Source organism: Setaria viridis, chromosome 2 (genome assembly GCF_005286985.2).
Source record: "Setaria viridis chromosome 2, Setaria_viridis_v4.0, whole genome shotgun sequence".
Taxonomy (NCBI): Eukaryota; Viridiplantae; Streptophyta; class Magnoliopsida; order Poales; family Poaceae; genus Setaria; species Setaria viridis.
In genome coordinates this window covers 303,657-319,048 of record NC_048264.2, presented here as the reverse complement: position 1 = coordinate 319,048, position 15,392 = coordinate 303,657, and the positions used below count along the sequence as shown (strand labels likewise).

The following is a 15,392-nucleotide window of genomic DNA, read 5'->3' as shown; positions in this document are numbered from 1 at the left end:
CGTGGAAGCCCTCGTACATGCCTGGCATCCCGAGAGAAGTCGCCGAGCACTCCTTGAACATCAGGGCCGGCTCCAAGCCAGTGAAGCAAGGATTGCGCCGTTTCGACGAGGAAAGGCGCAAGGCCATCGGCTAAGAGCTCCAGAAGCTTCTGACGGCTGGGTTCATCAAGGAAGTGCACCACCCCGAGTGGCTGGCTAATCCTGTCCTTGTACCAAAAAAGAACGGGAAATGAAGGATGTGTGTCGATTATACCGGTCTCAACAAAGCGTGTCCAAAGGACCCATTTCCTTTGCCACGCATAGATCAAATAGTCGACTCAACCGCCGGGTGTGAGACCCTCAGCTTCCTCGACGCATATTCCGGCTACCATCAGATCGCGATGAAAGAGACCGACCAGCTTGCTACCTCCTTCATCACCCCCTTTGGTCCCTACTGCTACGTTAAGATGCCGTTCGGCCTCAAAAACGCGGGGGCTACCTTCTAGCGATGCATGCTGAAGTGCTTCGGAGACCTCATTGGGCGGACCGTTGAGGCCTACGTTGACGACATCGTGGTTAAATCCAGGAGGGGCGACCAGCTCGTTCCCGACCTAGAGCTAGCCTTCGAAAGGCTGAGGGATAAGCGTATTAAGCTCAATCCCAAGAAATGTGTGCTCGGAGTCCCAAGGGGCATGCTATTAGGCTTCATCGTCTCCGTGCGCGGCATCGAAGCAAATCCGGAGAAGATAGCAGCCATCGGCGACATAGGGCCAATTCGGAACGTAAAGGGGGTGCAGCGCGTCATGGGATGCTTAGCATCTCTAAGCCGCTTCATCTCGTGCCTCGGCGAGCGAGGTCTTCCTCTCTATCGGATCCTGAAGAAGTCTGACCGCTTCGAATGGACCAGCGAGGCCCAGAAGGCACTTGACCGACTCAAGGACCTCCTGACGAAGGCCCCGATCCTAGTCCCGCCCATCGACGGCGAGTCCCTCTTGCTCTACATCGCGGCGACCACCCAGGTGGTTAGCGCGGCCCTGGTGGTGGAACGGGAAGAGGAGGGACACGCTCTCAAGGTACAACGCCCGGTGTACTTCATCAGCGAAGTCTTGTCCGAATCCAAGACACGTTATCCACAGATCCAGAAGCTCGTCTACGCCATCCTTATCATGAAGAGGAAGCTGCGTCACTACTTCACCTCCCACCCGGTAATCGTTGTTTAATCATTCCCGTTAGGTGAAGTAATTCGGAACCCAAATGCTACGGGGAGAATCGCGAAGTGGGCGCTTGAGCTCATGGACCAGGGTATCACCTACATCCCCCGTACCGCCATCAAGTCCCAGGCACTTGCCGACTTCGTGGCAGAATGGACGGAGGTTCAAACCCCATCGGCGCCAGAGAAGCAGGAGTACTGGACGATGTACTTCGACGGGTCACCGATGAGGGCCCGCGCCGGAGCGGGTCTCGTTTTCATCTCTCCATTGGGCGTGCGCATCAGGTACATGATCCGCCTCCATTTTCCTGCATCCAATAATGTCGCCGAGTACGAAGCCCTCCTCAACGGGCTCCGCATCGCCATCGAGCTGGGTATCCGTCGGCTGGACGTCCGGGGCGATTCCCAGTTGGTCGTCGAACAAGTCATGAAGGAGTGGAGCTGCCACGACCCCAAAATGGCAGCCTACTGCAACGAGGTCCGTAAGCTCGAGGACAAGTTCGATGGGTTAGAGCTCAACCACGTCGCAAGACGCTTCAACGAAGCCGCCGACGAGCTGGCGAAGGCGGCGTCCCGCCGAATGCCCGTCCCCGACGGCGTTTTCGTTAGCGACCAGTTGAAGCCTTCAATCCGTTATCGAGAGCCGGCAGGGGTTGGCGAAGCACCCCCAGCCCTGGGATCGGGACCCGAGCCAGGGGAGGTCGGCAACGCGCCACCTGTCCCGGACCCGAGCACCAGTCCTGAGGAAAACGACGCGGCTTTGCCCGACTCGGCCCCGGGAGCCGATCCGTCCGACCCCGTGGTCATGGAAATCACGGCAGACCCCGCGGTGGGGGCCGACCCCCCGATCGACTGGAGAGCCCCATACCTCGACTACCTCGTCCGCGACACGCTCCCAGCAGACAAAACAGAGGCCCGTAGGATCGCGCGCCGCGCCAAATCCTTCACCATCATCGACCGGGAGCTCCACAAGAAAAGCCACACTGGGATCCTCCAGCGCTGCATCCCGATCGAACAGGGAAAGGTGCTGATCCAGGATATCCACGCCGGAGCTTGTGGTCACCACGCCGCGCCAAGGACCCTCGTTGGCAACGCCTTCTGACAAGGTTTTTACTGGCCGACCGCGGTCGCGGATGCTACCCAGGTAGTCCGCACCTGGGAAGGATGCCAGTTCTTTGCCCGCCAGACTCACCTACCCACGCAGGCGTTGCAGACCATCCCCATCACGTGGCCATTTGCGGTCTGGGGGCTGGATCTCGTCCGACCCTTCAAAAAAGCGCCCGGGGGCTTCACCCATCTGCTCGTCGCTGTCGACAAGTTCTCCAAATGGATCGAAGCAAGACTAGTGGTGCAAATCAGGTCCGAGCAGGCGGTACAGTTCTTCACCGACATCATCCACCGCTTCGGGATCCCAAATTCCATCATCACCGACAATGGCACGTAGTTCACCGGGAAGAGATTCCTCCAGTTCTGCGACAACCACCACATCCGAGTGGATGGGGCGGCCGTGGCGCACCCCCGCACGAATAGGCAAGTCGAGCGAGCCAATGGCATGATACTTCAGGGTCTCAAGCCACGGATCTTCGACCGCCTTAAAAAGTTCGGCGGACGGTGGGCTGCGGAGCTTCCCGCAGTCCTTTGGAGCCTGAGAATGACCCCCAGCCGGGCGACGGGGTTCACCCCATTCTTTATGATCTACGGGTCAGAGGCTATCTTGCCCACCGATCTAGAGTACGGGTCGCCGAGGGTCAAGGCATACGACGAACAGGGAAACCAGGCGTCACTCGAGGACGCACAAGATCAACTCGATGAGGCGCGAGACATAGCCCTACTACACTCGGCTAAATACCAGCAGGCCCTACGGCGTTACCATAGCCGCAAGGTACAAGGCCGAGCCTTCAACGTCGGTGATTTAGTGCTCCGCCTCGTCCAGGACAACAGGGGTCGGCACAAGTTGACTCCCCCATGGGAAGGCCCGTTCATCGTCATGCAAGTGCTACGGCCAGGCACCTACAAGCTGGCAACTCCCGACGGACAGGTCTTCAGCAACGCCTGGAACATAGAACAGCTAAGGCGCTTTTACCCATAGCTCTTATTTCTAAGTTCTACATAAGCTTGCCTTCAATTCCGTTTTTTCCTTCAAGCTCAGGGGCATCCGACCCTGGCCTCGTTCCAGGGCCGTATACCCCTCGGGGGCTACCAGTTTTATTCTTCTGCAAAAAAAAAGAAACCCTGAGCCGCCTCGGTTCAGGCCTTTTCCTTTAAGCTCAGGGGTATCCGACCCTGGCCTTGCTCCAAGACCGCATACCCCTCGGGGGCTATCAGGGGTCCCGACCCCAGCCGCTTGGCGCCATCTAAAAGAAACGTTTTTTCTTTTTCAAACCGAACACTCCCTGTCTAGACTTCTGGGTGCAAAAAAGAGAAGGATGCATGAACGGTGCTCAGGCAAGTTTGATCGGACTGCGAAAAAACCTACGCCCCAGCGGCTACGGCACCTTCGCTCATCAAAACTTACTGACACACCCGACAACGCATTCTAAGCTTTCGAGCCCAAAGGAACGGCAAAGGAGATCGGGATCTTTCGCACAAATGAAGTCATAGAACAGGCCCGGATGGCCATCGCAAAACGAGTTCAAGACTGACATAATTACATTTTTGGGCACAAGTCCGGTACAGTTAACTTGACGAGGGGTCGGCAGGAGGGACGACTTCATCTTCCAGGAGCTTCGCGAGGGCCTCCGCCGGCGCGGACACCGCTGCATCAATCCCGTCCAGCTCAGCTTCGGTGTAACCGGTGGCGTACCCTTCACTCATCCTGGCAAAGTTGATGCCAGAATAATGGGAGCCGAAGACCCCGAAGGCTCGCCGCACGCCGATGTGAAGCGCGTCCACGGCGATCTCGTGACGCCGACGGCGTACCCCGAGGACACGAGCCGGCAGAGAGCTCGACCCCTCCTCCGGAACTACGCCAAAGTCGTCGCAGACGACGCGGACCGCATCTCGCAGGACGCCGTGCTCGCAGCGCTCCGCGTCGAGCAAACCCTGCAACTTGGCGATTTCGCCTGCAGGAACCATCCAAAAAGGCCCACCAGGTCAAAAAACAGAACACAAATGACACGGGAACGCGGGGACGGAAAAAACCTCACCGTCGGCCCAGGCCTTCAACTCGCGCTCCCGGTCGGCTCCTCGAGACACGGCGGACTGAAGTCCCTGCACTTGCGAGCGAAGGTGACCAGTCTCCGCGCTAAGGGCTTCACGCTCCCCCCTCAGCTGTGCAAGCTCCCCGGCGTCACGGCGGGCCCTCTCAGCGGCAGCTTGAAGCTCCTCGACGTCGCGGCGGGCCCTCTCAGCGACAGCCTGGAACTCCTCGTAGTCGAGGTGGGCTTTCTCGATGATGGCTTGGAGCTTGGCCTCCGCTCGCCGCGCCTCCTCCAACGCCGCCCCCTCACGCCCTTGCAAGTCACGAATGACCCCCTGGGCGGCGTCGGCTTGCAGGGACAGGTCCCTGGTACGCTCCCTCTCGGCGTTGAAGCGCTCCCAGAGACCCTGCTGCCGCCGGAGGAAATCAGATTTCCCCCGACTGCCCTCTTGGAGAGCCTGCAAAGCAACGTGCCGTTAGGGAAAAAAGGAAAAGGGAGGTGTTGATCACCAACAGTAGGAGCAACATACCTGGCTGCCAGGGAGGACGGTGTTACCCAGAACCCCCAACGCCAAAGACAGAGCCGCCTGGACGTGGGCGAGGCCACCCTGCACCGCCTGCCACTTGTGCCACTCAGCGGCGGCGTCCAGCGTGAAGAGATGCCTCGGCGGGTCATCGCGGGATGACCAGCGAAGGACGGACCCCCTCCACGCCCTGGGAACGGAGGGAGCCGAGGCCGAGGCAGGGGCCGACCCTGACGCTGCCGTCAAGGCCGGCACCATTGCACTAGAAGCCGCCGGGCCTACCGACGGCCCCGACACCTGCACGCTCGTCGCCGCCGAGGCCGCCAGCGGTATCCCAGCGGGCCCCTCCGCCGCCGCCGCCGGAGCCACTCCCACGGGGGTGATTGGGGCGGAGGTCCCTGCCTCCGTCACCATTGCCTCTGCCACCGCAGCGCTTTCGGGAGCAGGCGTTCCCTCCACCTCTGATCCCGCCACGGCTGCGGGGGCTTCCGCCCTACCTCCCGTCACCGCCGTCCCCTCTGCCTCGTCGGCGTCGAGGTTGATCACCTCCCCGGCCTGAGAACCAGGGAGGATCGCGCCCTGCACTGTAGGGGCGACCGGGGGGGACCGAAGGCAGAGTGGGGTCCGATCCCCCTCCCGCGACTGACGCTGCCGTCGCTCCGCCGGCCGCCACCACAGGGGCCACCTCCGCGGAGGGGTCCGCGGCCTCACAAGGGACCCCGCCGCTCGCCGAGGGCGGGACCGCGGTCCGCCCCCCGGAGGAGGACGACAACCGTAGCGCCTTCTTAGGCGCCAGCTGCAGGGTAAGGCCACGGGGAACAGCGCTGCACATCAACGAACGGACGTCAGCAGAAATGGATGAAAGAAGAGTAGAGGAACGAGGTGCAAGGAAGGCCAACTTACGTCCCTGAAGCACAAGGGTGGCGCGCGCGCTTCGACTTGGAGCCCGACGCCGACCCCGGGGCATCCGGCAGCGGCCGCTTGTCGCCGCTTTGCTGCTCTCCGGTAGCAGGCACGGCGGTGGAGGTAGGCTCCACGGACCCCCGAGGAGCGCCCTGAGCGGACTCCTGGGGAGCGCCCCATGCCGGCTCCGGAGCTGCGGCGGGGTCAGGCTTCGAAGACCCCCGAGGGGCGCTCCGTGTCGACCCCTGGGGGGCACCCCTTGCCGACCCCTGGGAAGCGTCCCGCGCCCGCTACTGGGAGACGCCCTGCGCCGACCCTTGGGGGGCGTCCCGCGCCAACTCCTGGGGGACGCGCTGTGCTGGCCCCTGAGGCGCAGCCCCAGGGCCTGGTAGAGCTGAAGCCTGGGCGGACGCCTCCCCCGCTTCACCTCCCGCGGCCGTCCGCGGGGGTGCCTCCCGAATGGTTAGGGCGCCCGGTCGGAGGGAGGAAATCAGCTCCTCATCTTCATCATCTTCCTCATCTTCATCCTCTTCATCATCGTCGTCGTCGTCGTCATCGTCGTCGTCATCGGACACAACCGACCCCCTCTGCCGCCGCTGGAACTCCTTGGCGGCCTTCTTCCGCTTCTTCGCCGTCTCCTTGTCCTTACGGCGCTTCTGCGCCTCGGCACGCGTTCGTCGCTCAGCATCTTCCGGCACCGGCGGAAGCGAGTCCACGACCCGGGTTAGTAGGCCCTACAAACGCAAACAGCTCCACATCAGAATGTCAATCGCAGGATACAAAGAAAGGAGGATGACGCCTCAACTCCTTACCAGGTCTATGAAGCCCGCGTCCGGGCGCATCGGCGGGTGCCCGGGAATCGGGTACTCGACGTCCTTGTCCTCCAGCGCCTCCCGAATCCGTTGCCGGATCTCGAAGGCGGCGAGCGCGCCCGTCGCCAAGGCGGTGCCCTCGGTCGGCGCGTCGGGGGTCATGGCGGCAAGCGGCCGGATCCGGAGCATCAGCGGCGCCACCCGTCGGGCATGGTACGCTCCGATGACCCCGGCGCCGGTGAGCCCGTTCCTCTTCAGCCGCTCGATGGCCTGCAGCAGGTCGAAGAACCGCTTCTTCTCCTTTTCCACCAGCCCGTATGCCCACACATCCGGCGCCGCGTCGATGGTACGGCCGGTGAAAGCCGGCAGGGGGGAGTTCGGGTAGTTCTTCACATAGAACCACTGGTTGTGCCACCCCTTGTGGGACGCCGAGGTCTTCATCACCATGTACTCCTTAGAGCGAGTATGACGAAGGTGGATCCCGGCGCACCCGATCGGCACCGGAGGCGACCGCTGCTGACTCCCAGCTTTCCCCATCTTCTGGTACAAACTCACTGTGAAAAAGTATTTCCACAGCGAGAAGTGGGGCTCGATGCCCAGGAATCCGTCGCACAGTGCGACGAACGCCGCAATGTGCTGGATCCCGTTTGGGTTGAGGTGCTGGAGCTCGAGCCCATAGTAGTGGAGGAGCCCGCGGAAGAAGCGACTCGGGGGAGAAGCGAACCCCCGCTCATGGAAGTGAGCGAAGGAGACGACATAGCCGGAGGGAGGCGTCGGAACTTGCTCCAGCCCCGGCAATTCCCACTCGCCCGCCGCCGTCCTCTCGCAGAGGAGGCCCTTCCGCACCAGGCCCTCGGCGCGCGAGGAGGTGAAATGGGAGATCCCCCAGGAACCCATCGCCGGAGGAGGGGGGAGATCGACGGAAATGGGAAGAAAGGGCGCGGCTTGGAGCGAAGGAAACGAAGCAGGCGCGGATGAACTAAGCGTGAGGCTGGAAGGCAAGAAGGCTCGAATGCAGAAGGCGAGTGGAACCGGCGCGGCGGGCTCCCGTTTTTATAGGAAAGGTACCGGAGAAGCCAAATCGACGCCCCTGCCGCTATAAATGCAGAGCCAGGTACGCCCCTGCCACACCCGTTTCCTTTTCGAAAACCGCGCGCACGCTCGGCCGCGAAAACATCCTATCCTCCTCGATTCGCGGGACGGCGCTCCCCATAACTCCACCACCCGGATGGCACGCCCACGACGTCCCCCACGTTTGGCCCAAACGCGACGACCGCTCCGTTCCGGCCCAAGGCCCACAGGGAGGTAAGAAAGGGATACGGGGCTGAAAACGCTCCTACGGCCCATTACGGTCCAGAGGTTCGAAAGTTGGCCCGACACGGGTTCGACAGCTGCCTCAGGACATCCCCCGAGCAAGGGGTGAGAAGGGACGGGTCTGCTAGCGGCCAACACCCAGGCGAGCGAAAGCCAAGGGCGTCCCGACCTCACGTTCGAGTCCCGTCCGGTATAAAGTTCATGGTTTTTCCACGGGGAAAGGCAACGAGCCCCCAGATCCGGCCGAACGGATCCGGGAACTATATGAACTGGCCAGCGGGAAATTGGAGTGCGCCACCAGCTTGGCCCGAGCCGAACCCCCCCGAACGGGGACCGGGACTCCACTCGAACCTACCCGTTCGTAGCTCAAACGAGCATCACGGTTCGTTCAACGAGGATAACGTGGCCCGGCTCAACCCCTCCGTCCTAGCGAACGGACGCTTGAGGGACAACGATCAAAAGTCGACCTAGCCTCCGGGGCCAGCATCGCAACCAACGGCCACGCGTGTGGTCACAATTCGCAGGTTCCCCGGCCAAGCTGGGATAAAACAAGCGCGCCATAAAACAGAGCCTGCGGCGAAACAGCCAAAGAAGCCTCCGGAGGAGCACTTTAACGATCCCCTAAAATACCGCTTAAAGGAGCAGACGCGAAGGCCCGGGCCCACCTAAGTGTAATCAAAACTTCGCCTCGCCCGACCGCGGCCTCAGGGTCGGGAACACCCGACCTCCCTCCACAAGGCTTCCGCCTCGTCCGACTGCGGCCCCAGGGTCAGAGGCACCCGACCCCTCGCCACAAGGTTCTGCCTCGTCCGACCCCAAGCACAGGGGTTGGGCTCGCTAGGGCACCCATGGCAGGTTTCCCCTCGGATGCGGACCAGGTGGGCAAGATAAACAAAATCCTGTGGGTCCCCCCATCGGCTTCGCCATAAATGCGCCGCAGGCCTGGCAGAGGGAAGGATGACCGCGCTCCTCACGCAACCCGCCGCAAGTACCCATGCACGACCACACTGTGCAAGCTACAGTGCAGGCGGCTCACTCCCATTCGCCGCAGGGTACTCATGGCCTGCGCCGGCCGGAGCGAAGGAGAGACCGGCCTGTCCTCGGGCCCCGCACGCCCTCGGGTCCCGCGCACCCGGCAGCAAGGATGTGACGCCCTCTCCCCAGGGGCCGTCTTCAGAGCGGTAGCATCCACCGTCCTCTCCAACAGACACCAGGATAACGACGACACGCCTTCATCATGACCCGACGCCTACGAATGCCGAAGGAGCTATCTATAGGGAGCGACGACAGTTGGCACACGGCCGCCTCCCCCTCCGGCATGCACGCCGGCGCTCGCCAGAGGCCGACGGAGGCGTCGGGCGCCTAGGAACTTGCTCCTCCTTCCTGCCGTATTTTTTACCGTACTACGTTTACATTTTACGGTCCTCTTCGCCCGATCCCAGCTGTAACTCCGGCCACCCCCCTTGCGATATAAAAGGAGGAACCCAGGGTCGGAGGGGGGATCGGCTTCTTCTCCCACAAGCCACAGCTCACTAGTACGCTCCCTGAGAGCACAAGCACAAAGAGACTTGGGACCAGTCCCTCTCTCGTCGATCTGTAACCCCTACTACAGAACCCCGCGTGGGCTATACGAGCATCCTCGATACTGGACGTAGGGCTTTCTTTGCCCGAACCAGTCTAATCCGTGTCTCCCACGCCACCACCTGAGGCTTTACGCGCATAAAAGAAATTTACTAGTCTAAGTCTTGATCCGTAAATCTTGACAACGACAGGGGTGAAGTAAACAAGGCCAACCTTTAGATTCCTACTCTGCTTTTGAATGATGCGACGGCCCCCACTTGATGCCATTATGGCCCAATCCACCAATTTGAGCATGATCTTATCCGGCCGAATGCAGCAATTATGTTCTTTTTTTAAAAAAAAAGAGCACTCTTTGTAATAATTGCCATTTGAGGTATTAAAGTAACTATGAGAAATTAGAAAGAAATCCAAAAGAAAAAGAAAAGAAATTGGCAAAAAGATCAAATTCGGTCAAAAAGATCAAATTCAAAAAATTTGTCAAACATATGGAGTACAAGTGTAAGATTATTTGGAACTGAGAGATTAAAATTTTGGAAGTGAATTAGTGCAAAATATCTCAAAGGAACCAGAGAAAAGAAAAAGAGAAATGATGGTTCCTGTTCACCGTCCGAAAACAGCAGTCCAGAAAAACAGCAGCAGAGTCTGTTTTCAAAATTAATTTCTGGAGAATTTTGCAACTAAGTGCACCAGGACAACTATACCATATTGAAGTATGAACCTTGGACTACAAGATTTGGGTATTGTTGGCCAGGATCAGTAACAGGAAGGAAGTCAAACTCGAGCTCAAAGTCAGCACATTGTCACAGTCAACTGAAACTCTGAAAAACGACTAAGTGTGAACAGCAGCACAACATCAACTTTGGACTTAAATTCAAAGAAATGTAGATAAAGAGGGGTACTTGTTCATGAGCAAAATGGAACATTGGAACATTATAGAACACAATTGAGAAGAAATTGGACTGTGGGAAGAAGGATTGGACCACTAAATCAAGTCACCAAGTGAGATCAGTGACACTGTCGGTGACTGACGAAACTGAATGACAGTTTCAGTTGAATTTCAGAATAAACCGAGAAACAAATCCAAATTCGATCCTATTTGATGTTTATCTCGAGCCGAAGCCAAAATAAAAGTTGGAGAGCTCGAGTTTATCTGCCACTTTGGTTAAAGCATCTGTGCACCGTTGGATTGGGAATTAGCCGCGGAGAAGCTCTGAAGATCACGGGCGGTGACTGAGCACCCAGACGTGTCGCCGCCGCCGTCGTCGGTCGACCGCTAGAGCGACTAGCTAGGCCACCTCCTCACCACGCAAGCCTACGGGTAGGCCACGGTGTCGTCCATGCGTGGGGTGAATCGCTTGAATACTTACTGCTCCCGCGCCGCCGTTTCACCGTCTCCCTTTTTACCGCCGCCCGCTCTCCTCTGTCAAAGCACCCCCGCCGAGCAAATTCCGCCGCCACATCTCACCTCCCGTTGATTCCTCTCGTCCACTCCTCCACAGACACCCCAGCTACACCCCAGATCAGTCGTTGTCCCATATCCATGCCAGAGTAACCGTGTTCGCCGCCGCTTCTGTCCGCCGCCGTCGCGCCGTCCGCTCACGGTGAGAACCACCTTGCGCTATCTCTCTTCCTTCTTGAGTAGTTGTAGTCGAGTCCTTAGGATCCTAGGATGGTGTAGGGGTAGATGTTTGAGTCGGTTGTGTCGATGTCGTAAGTAGCCACGGCCGGCCGAGGGAGTCGCCGCCCATCGCCGTGGAGGGGATGGCTCTGGCCATCTCCCGGGGAGCTGTTGCCGCGTGCGGGGCCGTATAGGTGTAGAGATGATGTCACGACCTAGTCCCGCCGCCGGGAGGGCGCCGGCCGGCGAGCCGCGCTGCCCCCTGTCACGGGTGTGTTTTGGCGGGAGGTAGGAGAAGACGCTGGAGCCGGGGCCCGCGCGTCAGTGAAGAGAAAGGAGGCACAGCAGGAGCAGGCAGGCCGAGCGCGGTCGGTTGCTGGGTCGCGCCCTTGAGGCCCAGTGACGCGCGCGCGCGGTCGGCCGGAAAAAGAAAAGAGGAAAAAGAAAAAGGGCCGGCGTGTCGTGCAAGCCCAGTGAAGCAGGCCGGAGTCGTGATAGAAAAGAGGAAAAAGAAAAAGGGCCGTTGGGCCGGTGTTGGGCTGCAGAGGAAGAAAGAAAAAGGAAATCGGCCCGCGGGGCCCGTCGGGGAGAGGAGATAAGGCCGGCGGGTAGAAGAAATAGGAAGAGTGGGGTCCACGCCATGGGGCCCAGCGTTCGTGAGAGAGGGTAGAAAGTGGGTGAGTAAGAAAAGTTTTCTGAGTAATTTTCGGGAAAAAATTAGATTTCCTTTAGCGAAATAATTCGTTTAAAACCGTTTTACACCATTTTAATCACACAAATTTGTAGGAGTGTCCAAAATTAGTGAAACCAATTTTGTTAGGCTTGTTTTATTTTCCTTTATGCATTAAAATTTTTATACCCTAGGAAAATAATAAAAATTCGGGTATTTATTTAATGCCTTCCTTTTAAGGTAATTAAATAAATACTTAATAATTATAAAATGTATAAAATATGAATAACACTTTATTAATCACAAATAATTCTTAACCCATAGGAAATTAGATTTTCAAGTTAGGAAATAATTACCACTTTTTCTAAAATTAAAAGAAAAAGCTATAAGGAGGGTTAAATAAGAAAAATAAAAGTGTAAGTTAATCTTTTTAGATTTTTATGTGTTTGAATTGCAACTTTATCATGATAAGTCGTATGGTCCTTGTTGGCTTGCAACTTTATCATGAAGGAAAGTTGTATAGTCTGTTATTCAAAAATTTTGCATTCTAACCCCCTGCATGTATATATGCCGTAGAACTAGAAGCACCAGAAGGAGATTTTTGGGAATTTTCAGAAGGACCTTTGGAATCCGAAGAAGTGTTTGAGTTCGTTCCCTGTGAAGCTAATCCGTCAGAATCTACTAATCTTTTTAGCGAACAAGGCAAGCCCCGGTGCATTTATACCTATCTATTTTGGAGTCGTTATTTCATGTGACTAGTTGTAGGTTAATTGCTATATGTATGCACTAAGTCTAGGAGTTGATTGAAACCTATTCTTGTGTATGATCATGCCTTGATTTAAGGACATCTTTGCCACTTGTTCAAACCTTAGAAACTACCCAAGTCTAGAATTGCTTACTTGCTTACATGCTTGGTTTACCAACCTTAAGGAAAACTCTTAAGTCATACATGTTGCTTATGAAGGATAGTTTGAAAAGTGAAAACGGACAGAAGCTAGAGATGTAGTTCTGTCTGCTAGATTAATCTGGTTAAGGCCCGATTCGTGTCTTAACTGTTGATCAAGTGATAAGCCTCTGATCACTTACTGGGTATGGGACCAGTAAAGCCCAGTAGATTAGTAAATTCTATGATCAGGAATGCTTCGTACCCGCGCTTGACGTGCTGGAGATTGGCAGGGGTGTAGCCTGAAACTCACATGGAGATCGGGCCAGACGTGGGGTCCCATGTGAGGGTGCATCCCTGGGTCCGGGTTGTCGTATTCCTAATCATTGACTTTGCTAATCGAGAGGTTGTTAGGTACGACCTGGACAGTCGTATAATGCTGGTGATCAGGGTACTCTCCTGCAGGATGTAATTAGATCCGGATCGCCGCAATTCTCGGTTATGAATGCACTTGATCACTGTTGAGCATCGTAGTATTAATTCATGCAATATAAAATCTTCTGTTGTCAAGTAATGTATGATTTAACAGCTATGATTGCTTTTGCTTCTGTTATCATTTAGAATGGTTAGGTAATGACTTAACTCAAATAAAAGATAAAACTAAGGCCTTACTCGTAGTAAGCTTTTTCGGCAAAAATTGTGTCAACCAAGCACACCCAAAGGCTGACATGCATTCCAAAGAAAAACTATTATATTGGTTAGTCGGGTAAGACTTGCTGAGTACCCCGTACTCAGGGTTTTCCCCTTGTGGTTATCTTTCAGAAGCTCCACAGGAGGCTACAGAGGAGGAGACCCTGAAGCCCTAGGGTATTGACTTGAGTCTTACAATACCCTAGAGAAAGTTACCTACGCATCTTCTCCTGAACTATTTATGTTTAATCTTAGAACTTGTCTAACACTGCATCACTAAGTTTGTTTCAACTTATGTCCTGTAATAACTCGTACCTCTTAATTATGTATGTAAAAATGTAATGTTTGTTGATATTATCCCATCGCGGATATTATCCTGATGTATGGTTATGAGACACGCCATGGATCCTTCGAGGAGTCCTAGAGACACTCGACGGACTACCGGACTTATGCTGTTTTAGGTGCGTTTCGAATAATTGATGTTCCGACAGCGATTAGGCGCACTTAAACCAGCTTAAGTTGGGCGGTTCCGCCACACTCTTCAAAGGACAGCTCCTCTTCGACAGGCAGCTAGCAGGATCGGCAATCCAGTCCAGTCTTTGACTTTGAGCCATACTTCTTTAGCAAAGTAGCAGTTCAAACATATGTGCGGTGCTGTCTCATTATCTTGATCACACAAAGCACAGACTTGATCACAGGGCCAATTTCTGATGAGAAGTTTATCAGCAGTAAGGATTTTGTGAAAAAATTATGTTTTCCTTCCGCAAAAGCTTTCCATGCAACGTTCATCTGATAGCTTAAGTTGTTGCACTTCATCCCATAGGAGAACAAAATCTGCCATTTCCACCGCATTGGCCATGCGCCACAAGCCCCTGATCCGCAGTTTGAAATGTTGCTCAAAGAAGTAGTTGACAGCCCCCATGAGGTCTCCTTTTACCATTTCCCAACTGCTTTTGAAGAACCGACCAGAAGACCAGGCGAAAACGAAGGCGAATGGCTGTGTCCTGATGCTGAAGCCAGGATCGGACTTGGACTTGGCAAAGCCGAATCATGGAATGTTTTACTAATAGACAGATACGATGCGTTCCTTTTTCACCTAAAATGGATCGTGACCTCTCGAAATGGACCTACTACTACTATCGTCAATTCGTCATCTCGTCTCATCGCTCGATCGACTTTACAAAAACCTGACCATCACCTTCTAGCTGCCAGTAATGTTGCATCCATTCATCAAGGCAGAGCACCTATGGCTCCCTCCCTCGCTGCCGCCGTCCTCCTCTTCCTCCTCGCTCCGATGTCGTCGCCGGCGGCCGTCCTGGCGGCTGACGGCGGCACCACCACGCACCTGCACTTGTTCATGCACGACATCCTGACGGGAAGCAACCCGACGGCGGTGCAGGTGATCAAGGGCCCCTCCGCCGTCCCGGGCCTGGCGTTCGGGGACACGACCGTCATCGACGATGCCCTCACCGAGGATCCCTCGTCCTCCTCCGCCGCCGTCGGCCGCGCGCAGGGCTTCTACATGATGACGTCGCAGTCAGGGGGCGCCGTGCTGACGGTGTGCGCCAACCTGCTGCTGACGGCGGGGGGCTACAACGGCAGCACCGTCGCGGTGATGGGCCGCGACGACATCGCGGCGGACGTGAGGGAGCTCGCCGTCGTCGGCGGCACGGGGAGGTTCAGGATGGCCACGGGGTACGTGCTGTGGAAGACCAACAGCATGAATGGGCCCGACGCCACCGTCGAGCTCGACGTGTACGTCACCACGGGCGGCGGCGCCACCATCGACTCCTCGTCGTCGTCCGCCGCCGTGCGGGTTGGAGGGTGGGTCAGTGCGGTGTTTGTCGCCGTTGTTGTTGCGGTGGTTGGATCCTACGTTTAGTTTGGTGGTGCGGTATGTCAGAGCTTGGTAGCATGTCGATGTGTACAGTTTCTTGTCCGTTGGTTGGGATGTGATGCTCATATGCTTATTCTTCTGACGCCTGGGCATGGGCTTGCTCGCTTTCGTTCAACCTGTCAAAACATCTGTCAAAAGCATGGCGATGTCTCAGTTGACAATTATGTAACGT

General features: G+C 56.4%; 1 protein-coding gene across 1 annotated transcript; it reads left to right on the top strand.

Moving 5' to 3' along the window:
* The first annotated feature begins 14,360 nt into the window (after window positions 1–14,360).
* On the top strand, window positions 14,361–15,328 carry LOC117843802 (dirigent protein 1). The gene has a single exon (XM_034724517.2). It carries the CDS (start codon window positions 14,570–14,572, stop codon window positions 15,203–15,205), a length of 636 nt encoding a protein of 211 aa, XP_034580408.1. The 5' UTR covers window positions 14,361–14,569; the 3' UTR covers window positions 15,206–15,328.
* The last annotated feature ends 64 nt before the right edge of the window (window positions 15,329–15,392 follow it).